Source organism: Eupeodes corollae, chromosome 1 (assembly GCF_945859685.1).
Source record: "Eupeodes corollae chromosome 1, idEupCoro1.1, whole genome shotgun sequence".
Classification (NCBI taxonomy): Eukaryota; Metazoa; Arthropoda; class Insecta; order Diptera; family Syrphidae; genus Eupeodes; species Eupeodes corollae.
Window position 1 is genome coordinate 284,931,972 of NC_079147.1, and position 23,296 is coordinate 284,955,267.

General features: G+C 36.1%; 1 protein-coding gene across 3 annotated transcripts; it reads left to right on the top strand.

The window, feature by feature from the left end:
* The first annotated feature begins 6,447 nt into the window (after positions 1-6,447).
* Positions 6,448-22,074, top strand: LOC129940874 (drebrin-like protein). Of its 3 annotated transcripts, none has more exons than XM_056049396.1 (9): positions 6,448-6,853; positions 6,952-7,196; positions 7,283-7,454; positions 20,039-20,395; positions 20,472-20,566; positions 20,625-20,801; positions 20,864-21,342; positions 21,408-21,500; positions 21,565-22,074. In XM_056049396.1, exons 2-9 carry the CDS (start codon positions 7,114-7,116, stop codon positions 21,702-21,704), a joined length of 1,596 nt encoding a protein of 531 aa, XP_055905371.1. In that variant the 5' UTR covers positions 6,448-6,853; positions 6,952-7,113; the 3' UTR covers positions 21,705-22,074. The 3 variants fall into 3 exon arrangements, with proteins under 3 accessions (XP_055905371.1, XP_055905370.1, XP_055905369.1); XM_056049395.1 differs by having other exon boundaries at positions 6,454-6,853; positions 6,943-7,196; positions 20,858-21,342; XM_056049394.1 differs by having other exon boundaries at positions 6,454-6,853; positions 20,858-21,342.
* The last annotated feature ends 1,222 nt before the right edge of the window (positions 22,075-23,296 follow it).

Here is a 23,296-nt window from a genome sequence, read left to right on the forward strand (position 1 = left end):
TCATTGTTTTTATTTTTAATTTAAAAACAAATATTATTTTTTTCGAAATTTGATTTCTTGAAAATAGGTTATCATTTTTTACAAAATTAAAATGCCAGTCGTCTAGTCTAATAATAAGTTCAAAACTATATAACCAAAAATAAATTAAAATTCAAAAACGATTTTCAAACATTTTTAAAAAACAAATTATTTTTTCTTGAGAAATCAAATGGCATTTAAATTTTTGAAAACAAACTTTTTTGCAGGTACATTTTAATTCAATACAGGAAATAGTTTTACACAGACATTTTTGAATACATGAGCGAGTTCATGCGAACTAGTCGTGCATTTTTTTTCTGTTTGTTAATGTTTTAAGTTGTGCCCTAGTCGTATTTTGGATTTGACTGTTTGTATGAAAAGATATTTTCAAGTTGTCCAAAAACAAAGATAAAAGGTTTGTTGATGTACTAAACTTGTATTACGATTACAATAACTATTTCTTGAAGAACTCGTCCTTTGCAATAAAAATATTCTTAAGTCATTTGATATGACTTAAATAATTACATTTTTTTTTCTACTTTTTTATTGAAATAATATAATTTAAAAATATGTAGAATAATATGAAAAAGTTAATTTTTGAAATCTACTTCCATTTTTCTCAATCTACTTCACTTTTTTACTAAAATCTACTTCCACTTTTTTCTGAGAAGTGGTAACGCTGTCTATAAGGTCTAATTCTGTTCAAATGGTAGACATGTGCATTCAAGAGGACACAAGCGTCCAAAGGTTTTTCTCAAAACCCACCTCTGTCTATCAACTCCTGCTCTCACCTCCCCGCGGTGAACATCGGGTGCCTAGTACCTCAACTGGAGATTGGTTTCCAACCCCAGTGGAAAGTTGTTGGGGGCAGCAAACGAGAGAGGTGGGGAGAGGTGTTTCCACTAAGGCACCTCTCCTTATCCAGACGGCATCGGAAGAGTTCTCGAGATGGAATCAACGGTGGCGTCTACAGTTCCAGTAAGGTTGAACTACTTAGTAAACACCTTATAGGGCTTCTTCGACATATTCGAAGCCCAGGCCTGTAAGGAGCGGTTTATCTGGCTCCCCTTCCTTCAGGTTGGGGGATATGTCGTCGGGTGACTTCCTGGCCACGTAAAAAAATACCTTTGGTTGCGAAGCACCAACAAGCCTCGGATACGGACGGATTCACTGTTGACAACCCACGCAAACGAAATAAGGACAACGAACTTCGGATATGTACGTGAAGCGTTAGGTCCCTTAACAGACCACGTGCAGCCAAACAATTAGCGGAAGCCCTAAACTGCTGCAAGGCAGATATTACCGCCATCCAAGAAAAGCGATGGGATGGACCGGGCAAACGCAAACTAAAAGACTGCGATATCTACTACGGCGACTGCTACCGAGGCAAAAAGTCTTGAGTTTCAACAGTGTAGTCGAGCGCATCACGACAATCCGCATCAAGGCTAAATTCGCCAACATAAGCCTAATATGCGCGCATGCCCCAACAGAGGAGAAAGATGAAGACACCAAAGACATATTCTTCGAGCTCTTTGAGCAAGACATATGAGCAGTGCCCTGGCTATGACATTAAAATTGTCTTAGGAGATTTTAATGCCAAGCTAGGAAGAGGAGACACTTTGGTGGCATAATCGGGAGATACAGCCTGCACGACACCACCTCCGACAACGGATTCAGGCTGGTCGATTTCGCTGCGGGGCGAGACGTTCTGGTAGCTAATACGAAGTTCACACATCTCAATATCCACAAGGGGACATGGAAATCTCCGGATCAATCAACCGTCAACCAGATTGACCACATTGCGATTGACGCACAACACTTCTCAAGTATCCACGACATCCGAACATTCCGAGAGGACAACATTGACTCGAACCACTACCTTGTTGTAGCCAAGGTACGACTACGGATATCCCGATCCAAGCCAAAACAAGGAAGTAATGTGAGAAGATTCGACGTTAGACGGCTACAATCGTTAGTGACTGCCATGTCCTTTTCTGATCGAGTCTCTAATAACCTCTTAAGGAGTCCTATGCTGCCTTCATTAAGCATTGAAAACCAGTGGCAACATTGACTTGCAGCCATCAGAGATGCCCCCTCTGAAGTGCTAGGTTTCACACGGCCACCACAGCGAAACCCCTGGTTTGACGACGAATGCCGGCAAGCACACGCAGCGAAACAAGAGGCATACAAAACGGCGCTGCACAAAAGGACTAGAGTTGCTCGCGAGCTCTACGAGCAGAAGAGGAGATAGGAACACCGGCTTCTTAGACGGAAAAAAAGAGAGCATGAGAAGCGCGCGATCGAGGAGATAGAGGGATGTCACAACAGGAATGAGGTTCGTAAATTTTACCAAAAGGTAAAAAAAACCTCCCAAGGGTACCAGCCACGAACCGAAGCCTGTAAAGACGATCAGAGGAACATCGTAGTAGAACGCCAGTGGATGCTGAGAATATGGAACGATCACTTCTCTAAATTATATAACGGTGATGACGAACCGAATTCCGCTGTAAAGGAGATAGAACCACTCAACCTCTGCGACGCAGATCAACAATTGCGCCTACCCGAGCTTGAAGAAGTGAAGATAGCTATAGCTATATCTAAACTCAAATCAAACAAAGCTGCAGGAGCTGACGGCATCGCTGCCGAACTATTCAAAGCAGCAGGCGATGACTTGGTACGGAGCATGCACCAACTCATCTGCAAAATATGGTCGGAAGAAAGAATGTCCGATGAGTGGAATCTCGGCATAGTGTGCCCGATACATAAGAAAGGAGATCCTCTAAACTGCGCCAACTACAGAGGCATCAGTCTCCTTAACAATTCGTATAAGATCCTCTCTGTCGTATTATGTGAACGTCTGAAGCCATTCGTCAATAACCTGATTCGTCCTTATCAGTGTGGCTTCGGACCAGGAAAGTCCACTATCGACCAAATATTCACACTACGGAATGTCTTGGAAAAAACCCAGGAGCTTCAAATCGATACCCACCATCTCTTTATCGAGTTTAAATCCGTGTATGACAGCATCTATAGGGAAGAGCTCTACCGAGCAATGTCTAGTTTTGGCATCCCTGTCAAACTTATCCGTTTGTGGAGAATGACGATGGAAGATGCACGCTGCTCTATCAAGGTCAGAAAAGATCTTACCGATGCATTTGATGTCAAAAAAGGTTTTAGACAAGGCTAAACTTCTTCAACATCGTTCTGGAAAGAATTGTGAAAAACTCAACTGTCAACACAAGAGGCACAATCTTCCAAAGGTCCATCCAATTTCTAGGATATTCAGATGATATTGACATAATTGGAAGATCAAAGCGTGATGTCAGTGGAGCGTATTTGAGCATTGCGACGGAAGGGAAGAAGATGGGTTTAGGCAAGACCAAGTATATGCTGTCATGAAAAAAGGACACTGAACAACGACCGACGTCTTGGACAAAACGTCACCATGGACAGCTATAACTTTGGCACCGCTATTAATACAGACAACGACACCAGCGCTGAAATCAAACGAAGAATAACTCTTGCAAATCGCTGCTTCTTTAGACTTAGAAGGCAATTGAGAAGTAAAGTCTTCTCTGGAGCATCTGATATCACCATCTATAAGACACTCATCATCCCGGTTCTCATTTATGGCGCTAAGGCCTGGACCCTGTCAAAGAAAATTGAGAGCATCTTAGTATGCTTCGAGAAAAAAATTCTTCGGGTGATTTTCAGTCCCGTACGCATAGATGGAGAATGGAGGACAAGATATTACGACGAACTGTACGGGGTGTACAGCGACACTGACATTGTTTGAAAAAGTATCATTTGTGCATAAGTCTTTGCAAAGTATACAATAAAATCAACGTAGAGTGTTTCAACTGGTCAAATAATTAGAAACAGTTAATTAACATTTGAGTTGGGTGAAATAAAAATAATCTTTATATTTTGCATTGGTAAGTAGAAAATTCTGAATTGTCTGCAAACGTTTTTATAGAATAATTTTTAAATTTTGGAGGTCAATCACCTTGGGAAAATTAAAGAGGTGTCATCTTCCTACAAGAAAAGCGATTCTTGAGCTTTGGAAGCTTAAAATGTCCTATAGAGCAATTGCATCTCAAAAGAATTGTTCTGTAAAGAAAGTTTTCAATGTAATTAAGCATTTTCAAAACTTCAGGACTGCTGAAAATGTACCTCGTAAAAAACGAGCTGCCAAATAAATCGAGCGACTAGTAGGCTGGGCAAAAAAGACCCAAAAATAAGCTAAACAGAGATACAACGCCAACTCTCGGTTGCATTTGATGTCCCTATAGGGCGACGCACAATCAGAAGAAGATTGGTGGAAGTTGGGTTGCATGGTCGTGTTTCTCGGAAGAAACCATTAGTAACCGCAAGGCAACGTAGACTTAGAATAGAGTTCGCAAGATCACATGCCAACTGGACAACAAACGAATGGAAGTACATAGTGTGGAATGACGAATCTAAAATAAATAGGATGGGCCAAGATGGTGCACGAGATGTCCGAAGGCCAAAAGGAACAGCGTTCCACTGTAAATACGCTTTGCCAGCAATTAAGCATGGAGGCGGCTTGCTTAACGTTTGGGTTTATTTCTGGTGGTTTGGAATTGGCCCAATCCATCGAATTGATGGAACGCTGACAGCGGTTAAATACATTGACATTCTTAAGGAACGATTAGTGGATTGGGCCCATGAAAACATGCCAGTGATATAGAAGTCTCAGCAAGACAACGACCCAAGCACACTGCTGGAATAACGAAACAGTTCTTTAGGAACCAATCGATACAGGTTCTGGAATGAGCATCATCAAGTGCAGACCTAAATCCCATAGAGCATCTTTGGGTCGATGTTAAAAAGCTGTTGCTCTCAAAAATAACTCCAACAATGATGTTCTTTCGAAGGCATTAAAGATAATAATAAGCTGCTTGGAAGGCTATACCCGTAGAGCAGTGCAGGCGGCTTATTTCATCAATAGAACGAAGACTTAAGATTTAATTGACCTAACCATATGTCATATTATTATTTCATTTTATAGATAATTATATTGTATGCAGGGTGTTCTCCGATCATTTATTAAAAAATAAAAGTTATTAACCAAAATGCAAATAATAACACAAGATGGTACCTTTCTTGAAGATACCACTCTGAAACTTTTTCATCCAATACAAAGTATTTTTGAAGATAAAAATAAAAAAAAAAAAAAAGTGGTGCAACCGTCCATTGTGAACCAGGGCCTAGTGATTTACAACTCGCAACCATTCCTGTGTGCGAGTACTGTTGTCAGGAATGGAGGAGACCTACAATTTTAGGCCGAATCCGAAAGGCAAATTTGAGAAAGCACTTTTTCATGACAAGAATTACTCTTGAAGTAATTGTCAATTCCTCGCAAGAGGCAGTACCCGCGAAAATTATTTTTTTTTTTTTAAATTAAGGTGGCACAGGCAGGGATTGAACCCAAGACCCCTTGCATGACAGTCCAACGCACTAACCATCATGCCTCGGATACTACATTTTTTTTTAAAAGATAAAACCTGATACAAAAAATGTCCACCTAAAAGATATGGATTTATTAAATAATATAAAAAAATAAATACTACATCATCAACATTCCTGTCAACAAGTTTTATAATCTTCTTAGCAAAGACCCCCATGAGGAACACCGTGTACGCACAACTTCGAGTAATTTGCAAAAAAGGCGTACTTGACTGTCAATATAAGTAAATTTTAAAGAGTTTTAACAAAGAGTCAGATTTAACGCATTTTTTCAAAATAATACTATTCGTTTTATAATCTTCCTGGATTGTCGTTGAAACTAATCGTCAGATTTTTTTAACAGGTTGTTTAGAGTGACCAATAAAAAGAATTAAATATTTGATATTATAGCCCATCATCCAAAGCAAAACTGACAAATGTGATCGATCTTGAGATGAGAGAATTAGTTAAAAAAAATACATACATATGTACATATTACATACATATGTAGATATGTTATTTAGTAAAGATATCTGAAGCTTATTAGTTTCATTCTAATTCCAACCACCTCAACTCTTACTTTTATCTTTTAATTTCAATATAAACATGCAATTATAAAAACCAATGGGAGGACTTTAATTTGTCTGATTAAAATATAAAAAAAAATAATTTAAATTGGTGTGAAATTCACTAAAATCCACCAACATTTGACTTTTTAAATCAATTGTGTTTAAGCGCCATCTGTTGTAAATAATTGGAGCTATTAAAAAGCATTGCCAGTTTACAATGTCTTGTCTTTGACAGTTGTTGTCAACAACAAAACAGAAAACAAAACCGTCATTGAGTAGAAACGAATACACTACATAGACCACTTACCTATTGTACTACTCTAACTACCTTTGAAAATGCAACTCTGCTCTTCAAAAACAAAGATAAACCACTTGCCAAAGAAGAATTGATAAAATTACCAAAAAGAAATGTCAAAATGCATTAAGCATACAAAAGCAAAAATCCACAATTTTTCATCGCCAAACCACTAAAAGCTTGATACCAAAAATCAACCCAACCAAACCAAACCATTATCTTCATCATCGACGAACGAGAACCGAGAACGACGACGACGACTCTAAGAAGAACCAAGAGCCAACATTCTTCTCTTGGCTCCGCATTCAAGTTCATTTCATTTAAAAAGCAAAAATCAAGAAACTCACAACATCAATAAAGTTGAAAATAAATTGTTTAAATATTAAATGTAATTTAACATTCCAAATAAAACTTTAATTTTGATTTCAAATCGCAAGTTTTTGTTGCTATTGTTCATTTTATTCCAAGGAAACAATCGATTTGCACGAGAAATCCAAACCAGGTGAGCAGAAAAATCAATTTTATATTCAAAATTTCGGGAAGGAAGAAGAAGTGGAACTTAAAACAAAGCAAAAATAATAACATTTAAAGTATGAGTAGGTAAAGATCCCAGAAAAGTTTGTGTCATCATCATCGGTTTCGGTAGTTGAGTAATAATTCCACTGCAGCCGCCACCACTGCCGCCGCCGGTTGGAGTAGCAGACAATAATTCTTATTGCATTTTGATACATACAAAAATAGAGAACAAGGCACCACAGAAACATGGCCATCAGTTTTGAGAAGCACCGCGAGAAGATCATCGCCGCATGGAAAGACGTTCTCGATGACAAAAGCACCACCGATTGGTATGTTTTTCTTTTGATACTATCGATAATTGTTATTGTGTCTAGGAGTTGTCGTCTCTATCCCTTTTTTGATCTTTCTTCATTAGGTCACTTTATGGCTATGAGGGCAATTCAAATGACCTCAAAGTCGTAGGCAGCGGAGAGGGTGGCATCGAAGAGCTAACCGAGGAATTGAATAGCGGCAAGATTATGTACGCTTTCGTGCGTATCGAAGATCCCAAGACTGGTCTGAATAAATTTCTTCTAATTAACTGGCAGGTAAGTGAGAAATATGCATGTACCTAGTTTCAAAAAATACACTACAAAAAACAAGAGAGAGAACGTGAGAATTGGCAATGGTATATCTTGGCTGCGGGAATATTCCCAGGCTTCTTTTTAATTTCAATGTCTCGTGCTGTGGGATTTGTGCAAATTGCAAATTTCCAATCACAAAAGAAAAGACTGTAGTCAGCCTTTTATAGGAGAGGAATGTGGTTATTAAATTACATGTGTCGACGTAGTTCGTATTCCTCTTTATCTAATCTGAAAAAGGTTCAATGTTTACTTTTAATCTATGTACACATTCCCACCTGTATTGAAAGTTTATTTTTTTTGTAGAGACAAGATAAATTATTGGAAAGTTGAGTGTTTAACTTTCAAACAAAACAAATGACAAACAACATGTTATGTGATGGATATGGAATTATCCAGAGCACAAAAATGGTATTGAAATCGGTGACGATGATAACTAGAGTGATGACTGATGAGTATGACACACGACAACATTTTTAATCTCTCTTGTTTCCATTCCTTTTGTATGGAAATCAAATTAAAATGAACAGAATTTCAAAGCTGAAAAGTACAAGTACTAAAAGCGAACAAGTTCCTATCCCCATCTGCATTATGACAGAAAAAACAACACGACCTAAAAACGTCTAATCGATATTCAAAACTCCGCCGATACATGACATTGGAATCTCCACCTACCTCATCTTGTTTTGCTTTTAAAAAGGATATGTATCTAAAAATTATTCAGACAGGGTGATGAAGTGGTCTGGTGGACTTTTATAGAATAGCCATGAGAATAGTGACTTCACGCTGGTACATTCTGCAATTTCGCCAAAAGCAGATAAAACGAGAATTGTTTACAATTAGGTTTAAATTTAGTTGTTGTTTGTTATAAGCAAACCAAGTATTAATTTTTTAATGGTGGGTCTCTACTTGAAATTCGTTGGTCTTTTCCAGGATCTGCCTCAGTGCCGATATTTGTGTTGCAGAAAGGTTTAAGACGCTCACACAGTACTTTGGATCGGATTTTCTAAGCAACATTTAGCAGGGATATGCCACGGTATTTTTTGCATAACATTGGGTCGCCTTTTTTGTAGATGGGACATATGGAGCTTATCGACCAGTCAGTGGGTATGCATTCTTCCTCCCACACTTTGGTGATGACCGGGTATGCCATCCGACCCGGATGGATGGCTCTCTCTACCTCTTCTCTCCTGAGGCCTGGGACTTGGTCTTCATTGACTGGTCTTACTTCTCTTTCGTCATTATCTTGCTCAACATTTTGCGCATTCAGCAGCTGTTAGAAGTGCTGCTTGAAAACATCTACAATTCCCTGTGCTTCGGTGACTAGGTTTCCTTCACTGTTTCGAAGAGCTTGTGTAACGGTTCTGAAACCGGAAGCTAATTGCTTCGACCTTTTAAAGAAATGTCGGGTGTTGTTCTTGGCCCGAGATCTTTGCACTAAGAAACTGCGGATGCTCTTTTCTTCCTTCGCAGGTTCTTTTTCTCATTTCTCCTTTTCGTGCGGTACTCTTCCCTTGCTGCTCTTGTTTTTCTTTGCAGCATCTGCACACGTGCATTTTTAGTCTCTCTTTTCAATATCACGCACTCATCATCATACCACGGGTTCTTTTTCGGGGGTGGCTAGTAACCTATGGAAGTCTCGGCTACATTTTTTTTTTTATTATTTCGCGATATTGGTTCCACAAATTGTTGACGCCAAATTGGCCCGCTCAGGCGCTCACTGTAGTCTCTGGCATTCTCCAATGTGCTAAGGCAACCGATGTTGAACTTCTTTCTTTGGGCCGCACGTGTTTTTTTGTCGTTTGATATTCGAGCTTATCTGTTGTTTATTCTTGGAGGCTGTGCTTTCCAACTAATCCGCCAAAGTTGTCTTCCTTTACGATTTTTGCATTGAAGTCTCCGAGTACGATTTTTTACGAATCCGCATCCAAATATATGCAATCTTTGATGACAGCTATAATAAATGTCGCAATTCTTTCTCTTCATTGTCCCTGATCCTATATATCGTATTTCATGGATCGCAGTAATATCTACCTTATACTGCGAGAGGACAGATTCAAGTTTCTGAGTTGCACCTGGAGTGTAGAGCGTTCTTACATTCCAGGTACAAACTCTCAATGCGTAGTCCGTTGTCGTTTTGGGTCTGATTACCATAAGAGGAGGTTCATTATCGGAGGCTGGTATCTTTCTCATAACTTTCAAGTTTTTCACTGTGGAGGGGTTGTTAGCCCCTCGCACTAACCTCCAAATTTGTTGGGCCGTTGATAAGGTGATTTTTTTCCCCGATTTTGCACCCGCGCTTACAAGTTTCGCAAGTTATATCTAAAGATATAACCAGTATCCGGTGGTTACCACGAGGAGGTAATGTAAACACTTGGTGTATAGGAAAAGTTGCATAAGCATAAGCCCCCAGATCCTACAACACCTCACCACTCAAAGCAAATTGAGTGAGGAGAAAAACTGGACATATTTTGTAATTGTAATTGTAATTTACTCGTATTTATTAGTTTAAAAAACACTTAATTCAGTCTTTAAATTAAGTTATTATAAAGAAGATAGGTCATTTTTGATTTAAATACATTCAATATAGATATTATTTTCACATTACTAGGAAGCATATTGAAAAGTTGAAGACCTTTATATAGTAAGTTGTTTTGGGTCTGAGCTCTTCTGTACAGCGGAAGTCGGAAGTCACCAAGATTTCTCAACAAGTATCTACTGTTGGTTATGTACTCCACATTTCTCTGTAAATATACTGGATATATATTATGTTTGATTTTAAAAATCATGATAAGCGTATTGAATTTAAGACGCTGATCAACATTTAGCCAGAGATAGCAACATTTGATTAATTGGCGTCATTGTATTACATTTTAAAATTACTCTCATTGCTTTATTTTGCATAATTTGAAGTTTATTTTGATTTCCAACACTACTCTTATGTATGAAAGGGCCAAGAAGGACTTTTATAATAAATTATGTATAATTAAAAGGGCTATTAAATTGTCTAGGTCGTATTCCAATCACAAGGACTTGCTTCTAGAAAAGCTACGATGAGAATGCCCCAATTCTCATCGTTTCACTTTTCTCTAGACGAAAATTATTTATTGTTTTTGTTTCATTTTCAAACAATCCTTAACGACGCTTTCAAAGCTTATCGATCTGCTAATAACAAATTTACAAAGTGTTAATTTTGAATATCTTTATCTTTATCACGGCCATCCTCGCTCTCGATGCATTTTATAAGTTTTGGTTCTTATACACAAAACCAATCATTTCAAATTTATAAATTAACAATTTATTTTGATTTCGATTTAATATATCAAACAGTTATATTGAATCAACATTAAGGATAATATGTAATTTTAAACATCATTTTAGGACAACAAAAAAAATAATCAACATTTAACAATAAAAAAAAGTAACAATTATAATTTTTCAGCAATTTTAATCAAAAAAATTAAATTAAATTGAGTTCAGGTATAATCATCTCAATGATTCGCATTCCCAGTTTGTTTTTAAATTGTTCCAAAATCTAAAACAAAACCAATTTAGTTACTATGCAATAACAACATTTTATCTTTATTAACAAAATAAAGAAAGCACAATCCAGGTTTAATACAAAAGCTTGAACATATTCACCATTGAGAACAACTACAATTTACATTTACATTAGCTCAGAGGCAATTTTAAGCTTGTCTATTACGTAAACAATGTAATTTAATCAACGATATTAACAACAATAGCTCAGAGGCAATCTTAAGCTTGACTATTGTACCAACAACTTCAAAAGTTACAATAGCTCAGAGGCAATCTTAAGCTTGACTATTGTACCAACAACTTTCAAAAGTTACAATAGCTCAGAGGCAATCTTAAGCTTGTCTATTGCGTTATTTAAACAAAAACTTTCAAATGAAACATAACTCAAACAGACCACAAATTTCTCAAATTGGCATTTAAATAAATTTACCTTGAATCTATTGATCAACCTCATCTTGAACAATAATAGGCCTAAGAGATTCTCGTGATGCGGTTATTACAGTATTTGAATTTCCTCGCTTAAGCTTATACCGGTCAAAAGGTAATATTCCTACCACTTCAAATACTCCTTGGTATTGAACATCTTACTTGGACTGTCGAATCTGATTGCTTTTATAAACAACTTTCGTTCCTTTTTCTAGCCGTGTTGGCTTAGTTTTGTTTCGATTAAATCTAACCTTCATTTTAGTTGCATTTTCTTTAATATTTTTATCGTCTAATTCTCTTATCGAAATTATATCATCATACTCTGGTTCCAAATTTAACTGAGAAAATAAAATCCCAACTTGTGGTGTTCTGTCATTTATTCCTGTTAGTATTTTTAAAGGTGATAATTTTGTTGTCTTATTAATTGTTGTGTTCAACGTCAGTTGTATTCGACTAAGGTAAGTTGTCCATTCTATGTTTGCATCAAAATTAGTTCTTAAAAGATTTGCAACCGTGTCAACATATCGTTCTACTTGACCATTTGCTCTGCTTATTCCTGGAGCAATCATGTGGTGTTCAATTCCATATGATAAACACATTTTCTTAAAGTCATCACTTGTAAAATTTGTTCCTTTGTCAGTGATAATTTTTAGAGGCACTCCAAATAAAGTTATAAAATCTTTAATACATTGTATTGTATGTGATGCTTGCAACGTTTTCAATGGACGTAGAACTATAAATTTGGTAAACGCATCAATGATAATAAGTACATAACGATCAACTCCTTCTGTTTTTGGAGCAAAAGGACCCATACAGTCGATGTGTATAGTATGAAAAGGAATCGGTTGTTTATCAATTGGATGTAACGTTATTTGTTTCTTTCCAGATGGCCTTTTGGCTACCAAACAAATTACACATGATTCTATAAATTTTCTGACATTCCTTGCCATCGACGGCATCCAAAAATGTTCTCTCATTTTGAAAATAGTTTTTTCCCAACCTATATGGCAATTATCTTCATGGTATTTTCTAATAAGAGACAATCGACATTTTTGAGGAACGTATAACTTATTGCCACTTTTATCTTTTCGGTATAAAAGCCCTCTGACTATAGTGTACTTTGAAATAGCTTCAGTATCTTTATCTCTTACTTGATTCATTATATCGATTGTCATAGAATCTGTTTGTTGTTCTACTTGCAACCAGTTATCTGTTAAACTTGAAAGTCTGTAACAGATTTTAGTGGGTGGATTTCTACTTAGATAATCGACATGTTGAACCATTATCCCCTTGCGATAAACTATATCAAATTCAAAATCTTGTAGATAAATCCACCATCGTGCAATTCTTGGCATTAAATCGCGTTTATCTTTTGTAGATTTTATTGCGTTACAGTCAGTTACTAAAGTAAATCGAATACCTAACAAATAAGTTCTAAAATGTTTGATTGCATTAACAGCAGCAAGTGTTTCCAACTCGTAACTGTGATATTTTGTCTCAAAAGGCTTAGTAGCTTTACTAAAATATGCTACAACTCGTAATTTATCTTCAATACGATGAAAAAGCACAGCTCCATAACCAAGAGCACTCGCATCTGTGTGTAATTCTGTTGGTAAATCAGGGTTGAAAATTGTAAGAACAGGTCTTTGCGTTAATTGGTTCACAATATATAACTTAGCTTCTTCACATTCTTGACTCCAATCAAATTTAACATCATTTTTAATAAGTCGTGTAATACAATGAGTTTTTGCACTAAACTCCGGAATAAATTTACGAAAATAGCTTGCAAGACCCATAAACTGTCTGACTTGTCTCACATTTGTTGGAGATGGGGCTAACATTAGTGCATCTATTTTTTTGGAGCTCGGTCTTATACCTTCAACAGATACTTCTCTGCCAAGATATTCAATTTGTAACTGAAGAAATTTGCATTTTTCAATATTCAATGAAAATCCACATTCAGTCAAAGCTTTCAATACAATATCAATTCGCTTTATGCCTTCTTCAACACTTGTTGATGGAATGACTACATCATCCATATAAACCAGTGCAATTTTACTTTGTATTTCATAGTTATAGGCGTTATCAATTGCTCGCTGAAAAACTGCAGGAGCATTAGCTAATCCAAAAGGCATTCTTAAGAATTCAAAATGCCCTTCAGGAGTAACAAATGCCGTTTTTTCAATTGAATCTTCAGCTATAGGAATCTGATAAAATCCCGATGCCATGTCCAAAGACGAAAAATATTTATTCCCAGCTAATTGGTCTAAATGATCATCTATTCTTGGCAATGGATAACGGTCTTTAATTGTTATTTTATTTAATGCACGAAAATCCACACACATCCGATGTTTACCATTCTTTTTTGAAACCAATATAACAGGGCTAGCAAAAGGCGAGTAACTATCTCTTATAATATTATGTTTTTTTAAATCCGAAATGATGTCCGATAATATTTTTTTTTCTGATATTGCCATTTTATATGGACGATAGTTTACCACCGTATCCTTCATCAGGCGAATATTAAGGCAACCTGTTCTAACTTTTTTGTCCGGAAAGCCCTCTATCATATAACGAGAATATTTACTTAACATTTTGTTCAAACTTTCACTTTCAATAACTGATAATTTAGCCAAAGTGGATGAATCTACTTTTGAGAGGCAATTCACGATATGTTTTTTTCTTAAAGCTGACCCTTTAGAATCTGCTACTATTTCTAAAGAACTATCCTTGAGTACTTCTCTTCCAATAATTAAGTCAACATCTAAATATTCTTTTCCAACAACGTAAAAGGTCACCTCAAAATGAATGTCCTTGAACTCTACAAGCAATGTCAACTTTTTTGAAAGATTAATAGAATTTTGACTTATTCCTTGGATGGATTGGCTACATGGTTCCATACATTTTTCATATTTAAAAGCGATTCTCTCATTTATGAGAGAACAATCTGAACCAGTATCAAAAAGACAACCATAATGTTCATTATTTATTACAACATCCGAATAATTTGATTGACATACTTTGTTACACGCATTAACTTTTATTTTATCCAAACGTTGCTTAGCCCAACATGAATTCTCAACATGACCAGATTTCTTACAAAAATTGCAAAGGTTTTCATTTTTATTTGTAACTTCTTTCAATTTAGTATTTGTTGTTATAATATTCGGACAATAAGTCCGAATGTGGCCTAGTTTACCGCAAGCAAAACAATTTTTTTCAATTTTGATACGTTTACTTGTAGATGCGTAAGAATACGCAGATCGTTTGAGTGACTCGTGTGAAAATTGATTTTTAGGTTTTTGAAAACTAGACGTATTTAAAGTTTCAATACGCCTTGAAGAATTACTTATTGAGGATAAATGATCAATAAGGCTCTGAACATTGTTTGGCATAACAAAAGTTAACGAATTTCTTAAACTTAAATCAGTTATACAACCAATAACAATTCGAACTATCATATCTTCAGGAATTTCAAATGGTAACTGATGAATTAGAGCAATTTTTTCCATGACAAAATCGTTGTATGAGGTGGCTTCACAACTTTCAAAATTCGTCACCTTCTTCAAAACTGCGACAACATTAAATATATAAGAAAAAAAAATAAAAAATTACTTATCTTTTCTATCTTGAAAAAAATGTTTTTTTTTTTTTCATTTTTAAACTCCAAATACCTGGACTTTTCTTCCAATTATTTCTTTAGAAATATCTCGAAATTTTTCCTCAGCAACAATTCTGTCTTGAATTTTCTTTAGGATCCCAATAATCAAAATCCTTCTTCTGGCTTAGGATGTATCCCACTTCTGATGAAAGGGCAAAGAAGGACTTTTATAATAAATTATGTATAATTAAAAGGGCTATTAAAATGTCTAGGTCGTATTCCAATCACAAGGACTTGCTTCTATAAAAGCTACGATGAGAATGCCCCAATTCTTATCGTTTCACAATTTTTCTCTAGACGAAAATTATTTATTGTTTTTGTTTCATTTTCAAACAATCCTTAACGACGCTTTCAAAGCTTTTCGATCTGCTAATAACAAATTTACAAAGTGTTAATTTTGAATATCTTTATCTATCATGTATATATTATCGATGAACAGAATTGAAATGAGGAAATACAAAGTATTGTAAACTGTCAAAGCACAATTTTGAGAAATATTTTTTCTTATTCTGGTCAAGAAATCTATTTTTTTTGAAATTTTGTTACAAAGTTTATTTAAATGAAAATCAAATTTAAGTTTACTGTCAATGAACACTTTTTAATATTTGACTGTGCTTACTCTTTCAATTGTTTCACCATTTAAGGAAAGGCTTACATTTGACTCTAAGCTATTTATACACATGCACTTGGCTTTGTTGATATTTTTTTAAATTTGTTCTTGCACAACCAATTGTTCGCACTATTCATATCAAGCTGCATATTCTCCTCACAGAACTCTAAGTTGCGACCGCATATATAAATAAGTAGTATTGGCAGCTGGCCAATCAGATGCTAGAACCTGCCCAATGACTTCAACTTCAAAGCTTTCGGCTTACTTTTTCATAGTAGTTCATACTTAGAATCTCGAATCTATAGAGTTCTTTTTTCTTGCGCTCTTCAAAATCTATTAATGACACATCTGGAGTTCCTCAAGAGTGTCACCTTGGACCTTTAATCGTTTTCCTTACTTTACATGATATCAGTATTTTTTTAAGAGATTCTTCAGTGGTTGCGGGTAATAATATCTCGCTCCACATTTTAAAATTAACTTAGTCAATTTTATTCTCCGTGTAACCGTAATTTTCTATAAATAAATACGTATGTATAAACCAATGAAAAAATATTATATGTTCACGAAAGAAGACATCAACCTATCTACAAAGTTAAATACAATTTTGACCTTGAAGAATTTGATAATGCTAATGTAAATTATTTGCCTTACATCACTTTCTTAAGACCTACTCTTGGATATGCTTGCCAAGTGTTGTCGCCATATTATGAATATCATCCCATGTGATGCTAGACATAATTTTCCGATTACCAGAATCGTCTTAATTTAATTGCTTTAAAATTGCCCGGCCCAACGTTGCCAAATAGATGATATTCTGTTCGCCTACCAATTACGGCCACTGCACATATTTCTAGAATCCAAAAGCTTTATAAATGAGGCCTTACAGTCATTTACTTTTAATACGCTTAAAACAGCCTTTTGCCATTCCCTGTAGGTTAGGTTAGGTTAACGTGGCTGCGGATTAGAATCCACACACTTAGGCCAAGAGAAAGGCCCATTGTGATACCACATGAATCTAGAGAATTACTTCTTACTAGTCGAACCATTTTGAGCTTTTTATAAAGCGAAGAAGATATTTGATATCCTTTTTAGCTAGTTCACTGGGATTATCAAAAGAGAAGTCCCCCAGATGAAGTTTGCGTCTGAGTGAAAGAGCAGGGCAAGTGCAGAGGAGGTGAGAGATTGTTTCCTCTTCTTCTTCGTCCAAACAGCTCCTACAGAAGTCATGCCTATAAAACAGTGTCCCGTTAGAACACCTATTAGGGAGCTAATATGAAGTCTGCTTTTAGATAACAAGTCTTTAAAGCGCTTTAGGTCCAGTGAAGGCCATATGAGTTTTGTAGCTGCGCATGTTGGTAAGTTGTGCCACCTAGAATTTGCTATCGCAAAAGCTGTTTCTTTTAGCATAAGTTTACATGTAGCTATCGGTATACTTATCTTCTCCCTTTCAAGTGAAATAAGCATGACGGTTCCATTTTTAGCGAGTTTATCGGTTCTACAATTACCTGTGATGTCTCTGTGGCCCGGCACCCAACAGAGGTGAATGTTAAATTGCTGCGCCATCTCCACAAGAGACGATCGACAATCGAGGGCCTTTAAAGATTTGGTTGAGACACCGTCAAGGGATTTGATAGCAGCTTGACTGTCAGAGAAGATGCGGATATCAGAAGTTGATATCCCGTTTTCTCTTAGCCAGGAGAGAACCTCTTTGATCGCTAAAATTTCCGCTTGGAACACGCTACAATGATTAGGGAGGCGGAATGAGATGCTTAGATTAAGCTTTTCTGAGTACACACCACTACTAACTCCTCCTGGGTCCACCTTTATAAAAATGAATACTTTTGTTATCCAGGAGTTTTTTGTCTTCCCATTCGTCTCTGGATGGAATGGATACCTGGATTTTTTTTCCAAGTAGGAGTTTAGGAATAGTGTAGTCTATGTACTCAAAATGATGGAGTGCCCCACATTGTTGTTGGTCCATTGAGATGAGGAGTCAAGTCTTATCGCTGTACTCGCTGCCACTTGTTTACTGAAGATGTCGAGGGGTGTCAGATGGAGGAGAGTGTCTAACGCTGCTGAGGGTGTGGTTCTCAATGCCCCGCTTATGCAGTGACATGCAGTACGTTGGACTCTGCTGAGTTTGTCGCAGTATGTGACTTTCTCCAGTGCAGTCCACCATACTGAAACCCCGTACATAAGTATTGGTCGGATGACCGATGTGTATAGCCAGAAGGTTATGCGAGGTTGAAAACCCCATTTGCTTCCTATAGCTTTTTTGCAAAGGAAAAGAGTTGCTGTAGCTTTTTTAACTCCTGTATATTGGATTTCCAACTTAATTTTTTGTCCAATATCAGACCAAGGTATTAGGCTTCATTGGTAAAAATTAGTGGTATACCTTTTAATGAAGGAGGTACAATTACTGGGATCTTGTATTTCCGTGTGAAAAGGACGAGGTCTGTTTTTTGAGGATTAATACTAAGTCCGCAGTGATCCGCTCATCTAGTGAGCATATTGAGTGCGTTTTGGAGGAGGTCTCTCAGTGTAGTAGGATGTTCCCTGTGACGGCGATAGCAACATCATCGGCATACGAAACCACTCTGTAGCCTTCCCTCTCAAGGGAGAGAGGACAGAACATCGCCGTGCGAAGCGCCTCTACTGACAGACCTTTTTGTGTAAAAATCTCCCAAACTAGAGCTGATGATCCTGCTTTTTAGCATTAGATTAATCAACTTACAGATTGAGTATTCGACGTTTAAGGTCGTCATAGCAGAAGTGATAGCAGATGTGTCAACGTTGTTGAAAGCGCCCTCAATATCCAAGAAGGCCACCATAATGTATTCCTTTTTCTCTAGGGAGTATTCGATAGATCTTACCAGAGTGTGCAAGGCTGTTTCTACCGATTTCCCTTTGCAGTAAGCATGCTGAAACATTGATAGTCTCTTCTTAATTTTGTTGCGTATATGGATATCGATCAATCGTTCCAGAGTTTTGGGAATGAAAGATGATAAGCTAATAGGTATTAGGTCCTTAGGGTTGACATGCGAGCATTTGCCCGCCTTGGGAATGAAAACTACCTTTACATCCCTCCATCGCTGAGGTATATAGACCAGATTTATACAACTTTTGAAGATCATCTCAATGATGGGCTAAGTTATATCAATGGTATATTGTAGCTCAGCAGGTACGATTTGATCTGGACCTGGAGATTTGTAAGGTTTGAAACTATTCAGAGCCCATGTTAATTTTTCTTTTGTAACCAGATCTTGAGGAAAAATTAATTAAGTTAATACCCGACCCAGGACTGTTTGTTGAATTAACGGATTGGGAGCTATCCGGGAAGTGGGTGTCTAATAGCAGGTTTACCGTTTCTTCGCAAGAGTTAGTCCATGTACCATCTGAGTTTTTAAGACATTGTTGGATTTGTGGAGAGAATCTACCTTATCCTTGATGCCTCCGAGGATTCTTTTATGGAGTTACAGAAGGATCTCCATGAGGATCTTTCGGCTGTTCTCAATTCTAGTTTATACTTTTTGAGGGATTCTTTATAGTAGTCCCAATCTTGGGGATGTCTAGTCTTCTTTGCTCGATTGAAAAGCCTTCTACAACCTTTCCTGAGTATATCTAGTTCAGCACCCCACCAATATGGTTTCTTCTTTCCCCGCACTGTAGTGAGGGGGCAGGCAATTTCCATGGCTTTATTGAGGGCTGCTGTAAGCTCATCAACCTTTTGATCGAGTTCAAGAGCGCACAAGGGCCGATCCGGTAGTTCTGGTTTAATCAGATTTTTCAGAGTCGCCCTATATTTTGGCCAATCAGTTTTCCTATAATTCCGGAATTGGATCGGTTTTGGGGTCCCTTCTATAAGTGTGAATTGGATGTATCTATGATCGGAGAACGAGTTCTCCTTTGATACTCTCCAATTCAATATTTTATTTGAGAGATTTAACGACACAATAGTCAAATCTAAAACTTCTTGTCGATTTGTGACGAAGGTTGGTTCACTACCTACATTACTACCAGATTACTTGTTAGAATATAATCAAAAAGAGACTCACCTCTGTTATTTATATCGGTAGCCATTCCCTGTAACAATAATTTATTCTTCTCTTTTCGCTTTCTCCGGTTTTTGCTGTTAATAACTTTTGTTCTATAAAAGAAGTTTAAGGTGAGCCCACATTTCCTTAATGTTTAAAAATAAAAAGAAAAAAATAGCTCGTAAGTTTAAAATTAGGTTAAAGCTTACACTTAACTAAAAAAATAATTCGAATACTTATGTTATTTTATCAAAATATAAAAAAATCCATTTCTTTCTAGGGTGAAGGTGCTCCGGTGAACCGCAAAGGTACCTGTGCCAATCACATTCATGATGTAGCGAAAATTCTCGGTGGAGCTCATTTAACTATAAACGCACGCAATGAAGATGACATGGACGAGGAGCGTATTGTTAAAAAACTCGGGAATGTTAGTTCAGCATATAGTTTCAAAGAACCTCGAGCAATTGTTGAAGAGCAAAAAGCCCCCGTTGGAACTAATTATACCAGAGTTATTCCAACGAAGGAATTAAATGCAACTGTTATGCAAGATTTCTGGAAAAAGGAGGAGGAAGAAGAAAAACGTCGTTTGGAAGCTGAAAAGGAACAAAAACGAATTGAATTGCTGAAGTTGGAGAAAGCAAGTTTTTGGTTTAAGTTTTGTTCTAAAGTTTTACTAATTTTTGTTTTGTGTATTTCTTTTATTTAAATAATAGGAACAACGTGCGAGAGAGGAGAAAGAGCATTTGGAAAGAGAGAAACAGGTTGTTAATAAATCTAAACTACAATCAGCCCATGTGCCCATTAAGACGTAAGGAAAAAGAAGCATTTTGAAGAACCCTTTTTAACATTTTCTCATCTTTTAAAAGATCCCCTCAACCTTTGAGTCCCGAAAAGACACTCAATAGTTCAGAACAAGGAATGACTGAAGCTGAACGAATGCGTCAGTTGCGCAACCAAGAAGCCCGTGAATTAATTGGATCTAGAGTTGGTGCAGCTAAAGCGATCTTCACAAGAAACACCAGCGAAGGGCAATTGCAATCTAAGTAAGTAAGATGATTGAATTCCCATGTCAAAAATACACTCTTTTCGACTTTTATAGATTAAGTTCTGCCCCACCTGCTAAGCCCGCTCGAGCATCAATCGCACAAAGAATAAACGCTTTAAATAACCAACAACCTGCAGCTCCACCACAAGAACCAGCGCCAGTTGAAGCACCAGTAGCAACACCAACAATGCCAGCTGCAGCAACAGCAATACCAGCAGTTTGTGTTCCTGTTGATATTGTCAAAGAAATTGCTCCCTCTCCTGCTCCTCAGCCAGTAATCGAAGTCATACAAGAAGAAGCACCAGTGAAACCAGAAATGACAGCAATAGCGAATGAAGAAGTTCACCAAAGTGCCGCCACAGATGATTACATGGATCAGGAGGAACAATATTCAACTATCAAGAGATCACCACATAGCAAATCGAATTCATTGCAATCACCCGATGAGGTGACAGTAGTCCAACAGGTGTCGGAACCTGTGCAACAACAGCAGCAAAAGCAATCTTCCTCGAATGGATCCCATCGACAAATGAATGAGAGTAAGGGAACGTTTTTGGGTTTGTTTTTGAAAGAAAGTGATAAATTGTTTTAATGGTGATTTTAGTTGCTGATATTGTCAATGAGGATGACCTTATCTGTCAGGATGTCTTGAGTGATAATGGATTGAAAGCCAGAGCTCTCTATGACTATCAAGCTGGTAAGATTTTAAATATATTCTTCTTGTTGCTTGAATCCTTTCATCAGAAAATGTATCCTTTTAGCTGATGAATCTGAGATAACCTTTGATCCTGGTGATATCATCACCCACATCGATCAGATCGATGAGGGATGGTGGCAAGGACTCGGCCCTGACGGAACATATGGTCTATTTCCGGCCAATTATGTTGAACTGATTAATTAAACTAATCAAGCAATTATCGTCGTCTTTTTCTTCTTCTACACATAAACACACAAACTCTTAGCACACAGACAAAAATCACGCCCTCAAAAAACAACATTTAGAATTCATTGTTCTTCTCATAGAATTTTATACCTTTTAAAAAACTAGATAACTAGAATAATCAATTAAAAATCAGTCCTTTTGATACCATTTAGATAAAATTTCGAAACAAAACAAAAAAAAAAACACAAATCACAAACGCTGATTGTAAGATTTAACACATTCATCTTTAGGAACCTTTTCACACCAAAACAACAACAATTATAGAAAAAACAATTGACACGTTTAAGGAAGGGATTGAAAGATCCAGGTTGAAAAATACATAAAACAATCATTGTTAAATTTGAATTTCAACCGAATCTCTCACCCAAAATAACACTGGCAATAATTTAAACAAATAACAAAAAATAAATTTTGCCAAAAAAAGCGAATAAAGTTTTAACAAGATATATTTCAATAAGTATTTTTATGCATGAAAGAGTTATTAATAAAAATTAAAATAAAAAACCAAAACAAAATATAATTAAGAACAAAGTTCTTAAAGAAACCAATGTGTAACGTATTATTAGTTTCCATTTTCGTCCATTTTTTATAAATATTATAATATTTTTGTTTAATTTTTCCAAATATATTTTAACATATGTATTTTTTTTTATTTTCTAAAAATAATAGTAAACCATTTTTAACCATTTTATATATCTACATACATTATCTCTAGAATGTAAAACCCTAGTGCCAAGCATTTATTATACACTTAAATTCATACATTAAAAACATATAAATATATTATTAAAGAAAAATAATAACATTCACCAATTTTTCTCATTTTAAAGGCAGCAACATTAATTTTCCATTTAACAAAAACATAAACTATTTTTGTTCTTTTTAATTTGGCACTAAAGACGCCAAAAAAGTATTTTATTATACTTTTGTTTTGTTAATTTAGTTTTAATCTTTATTAACTTTTTTTTTTTATTTTAAATTTATATTAAAATGTCTTCGAGGAAAATTCCAATTTTAAATAATAAATAAAACAAAATAATAAAATGACAAACAAAAAAACATTTTTTGTTGAATGTATTTGTTGATGTATAACTGTAATTTTAAACAATTTTAAAGACAAATAAAAAAAAGCAACTGAATGGGAGATCAGAGTAAATGTTTGAAAATACATTTAAATTTAATTGTTTCTTATTTTCTAAGAGGAATTCAAATCATGGATTATTTTTTTGAAGTCATTGTTAAATTGCAGATTTTCGACGTCTTTTTACGGATCCAACAGCGACACTTCCTAAAAAGTTTAAGTTTTAATTCTTTCATTTTAAGTTGTCCATTATTTGGAAGAAAGCAATCAGTATTGTTTGGCGAATACCTTTAATTAAAAAAGGAGACCCCTTTAACTCCACAAATCTTCTCTGCGGCAATATCTGAACGACTAAAGTCCCTCGTCATTTCGTCAACAACCTGATAGGCCCTTATCAATGTAACTTTAAACCACGAGAGTTCACAGTCGATCAAACATTCAAATTATGACAGATCCTGGAAAGACACCA

Coding starts and splice junctions, on each gene's coding strand:
- LOC129940874 (XM_056049395.1), top strand. CDS start 7,114: ATGGCCATCAGTTTTGAGAAGCACCGCGAGAAGATCATCGCCGCATGG. Junction 7,455..20,038: donor TTCTTCTAATTAACTGGCAG/GTAAGTGAGAAA, acceptor ATTTCTTTCTAG/GGTGAAGGTGCTCCGGTGAA. Junction 20,396..20,471: donor AATTGCTGAAGTTGGAGAAA/GCAAGTTTTTGG, acceptor TTTAAATAATAG/GAACAACGTGCGAGAGAGGA.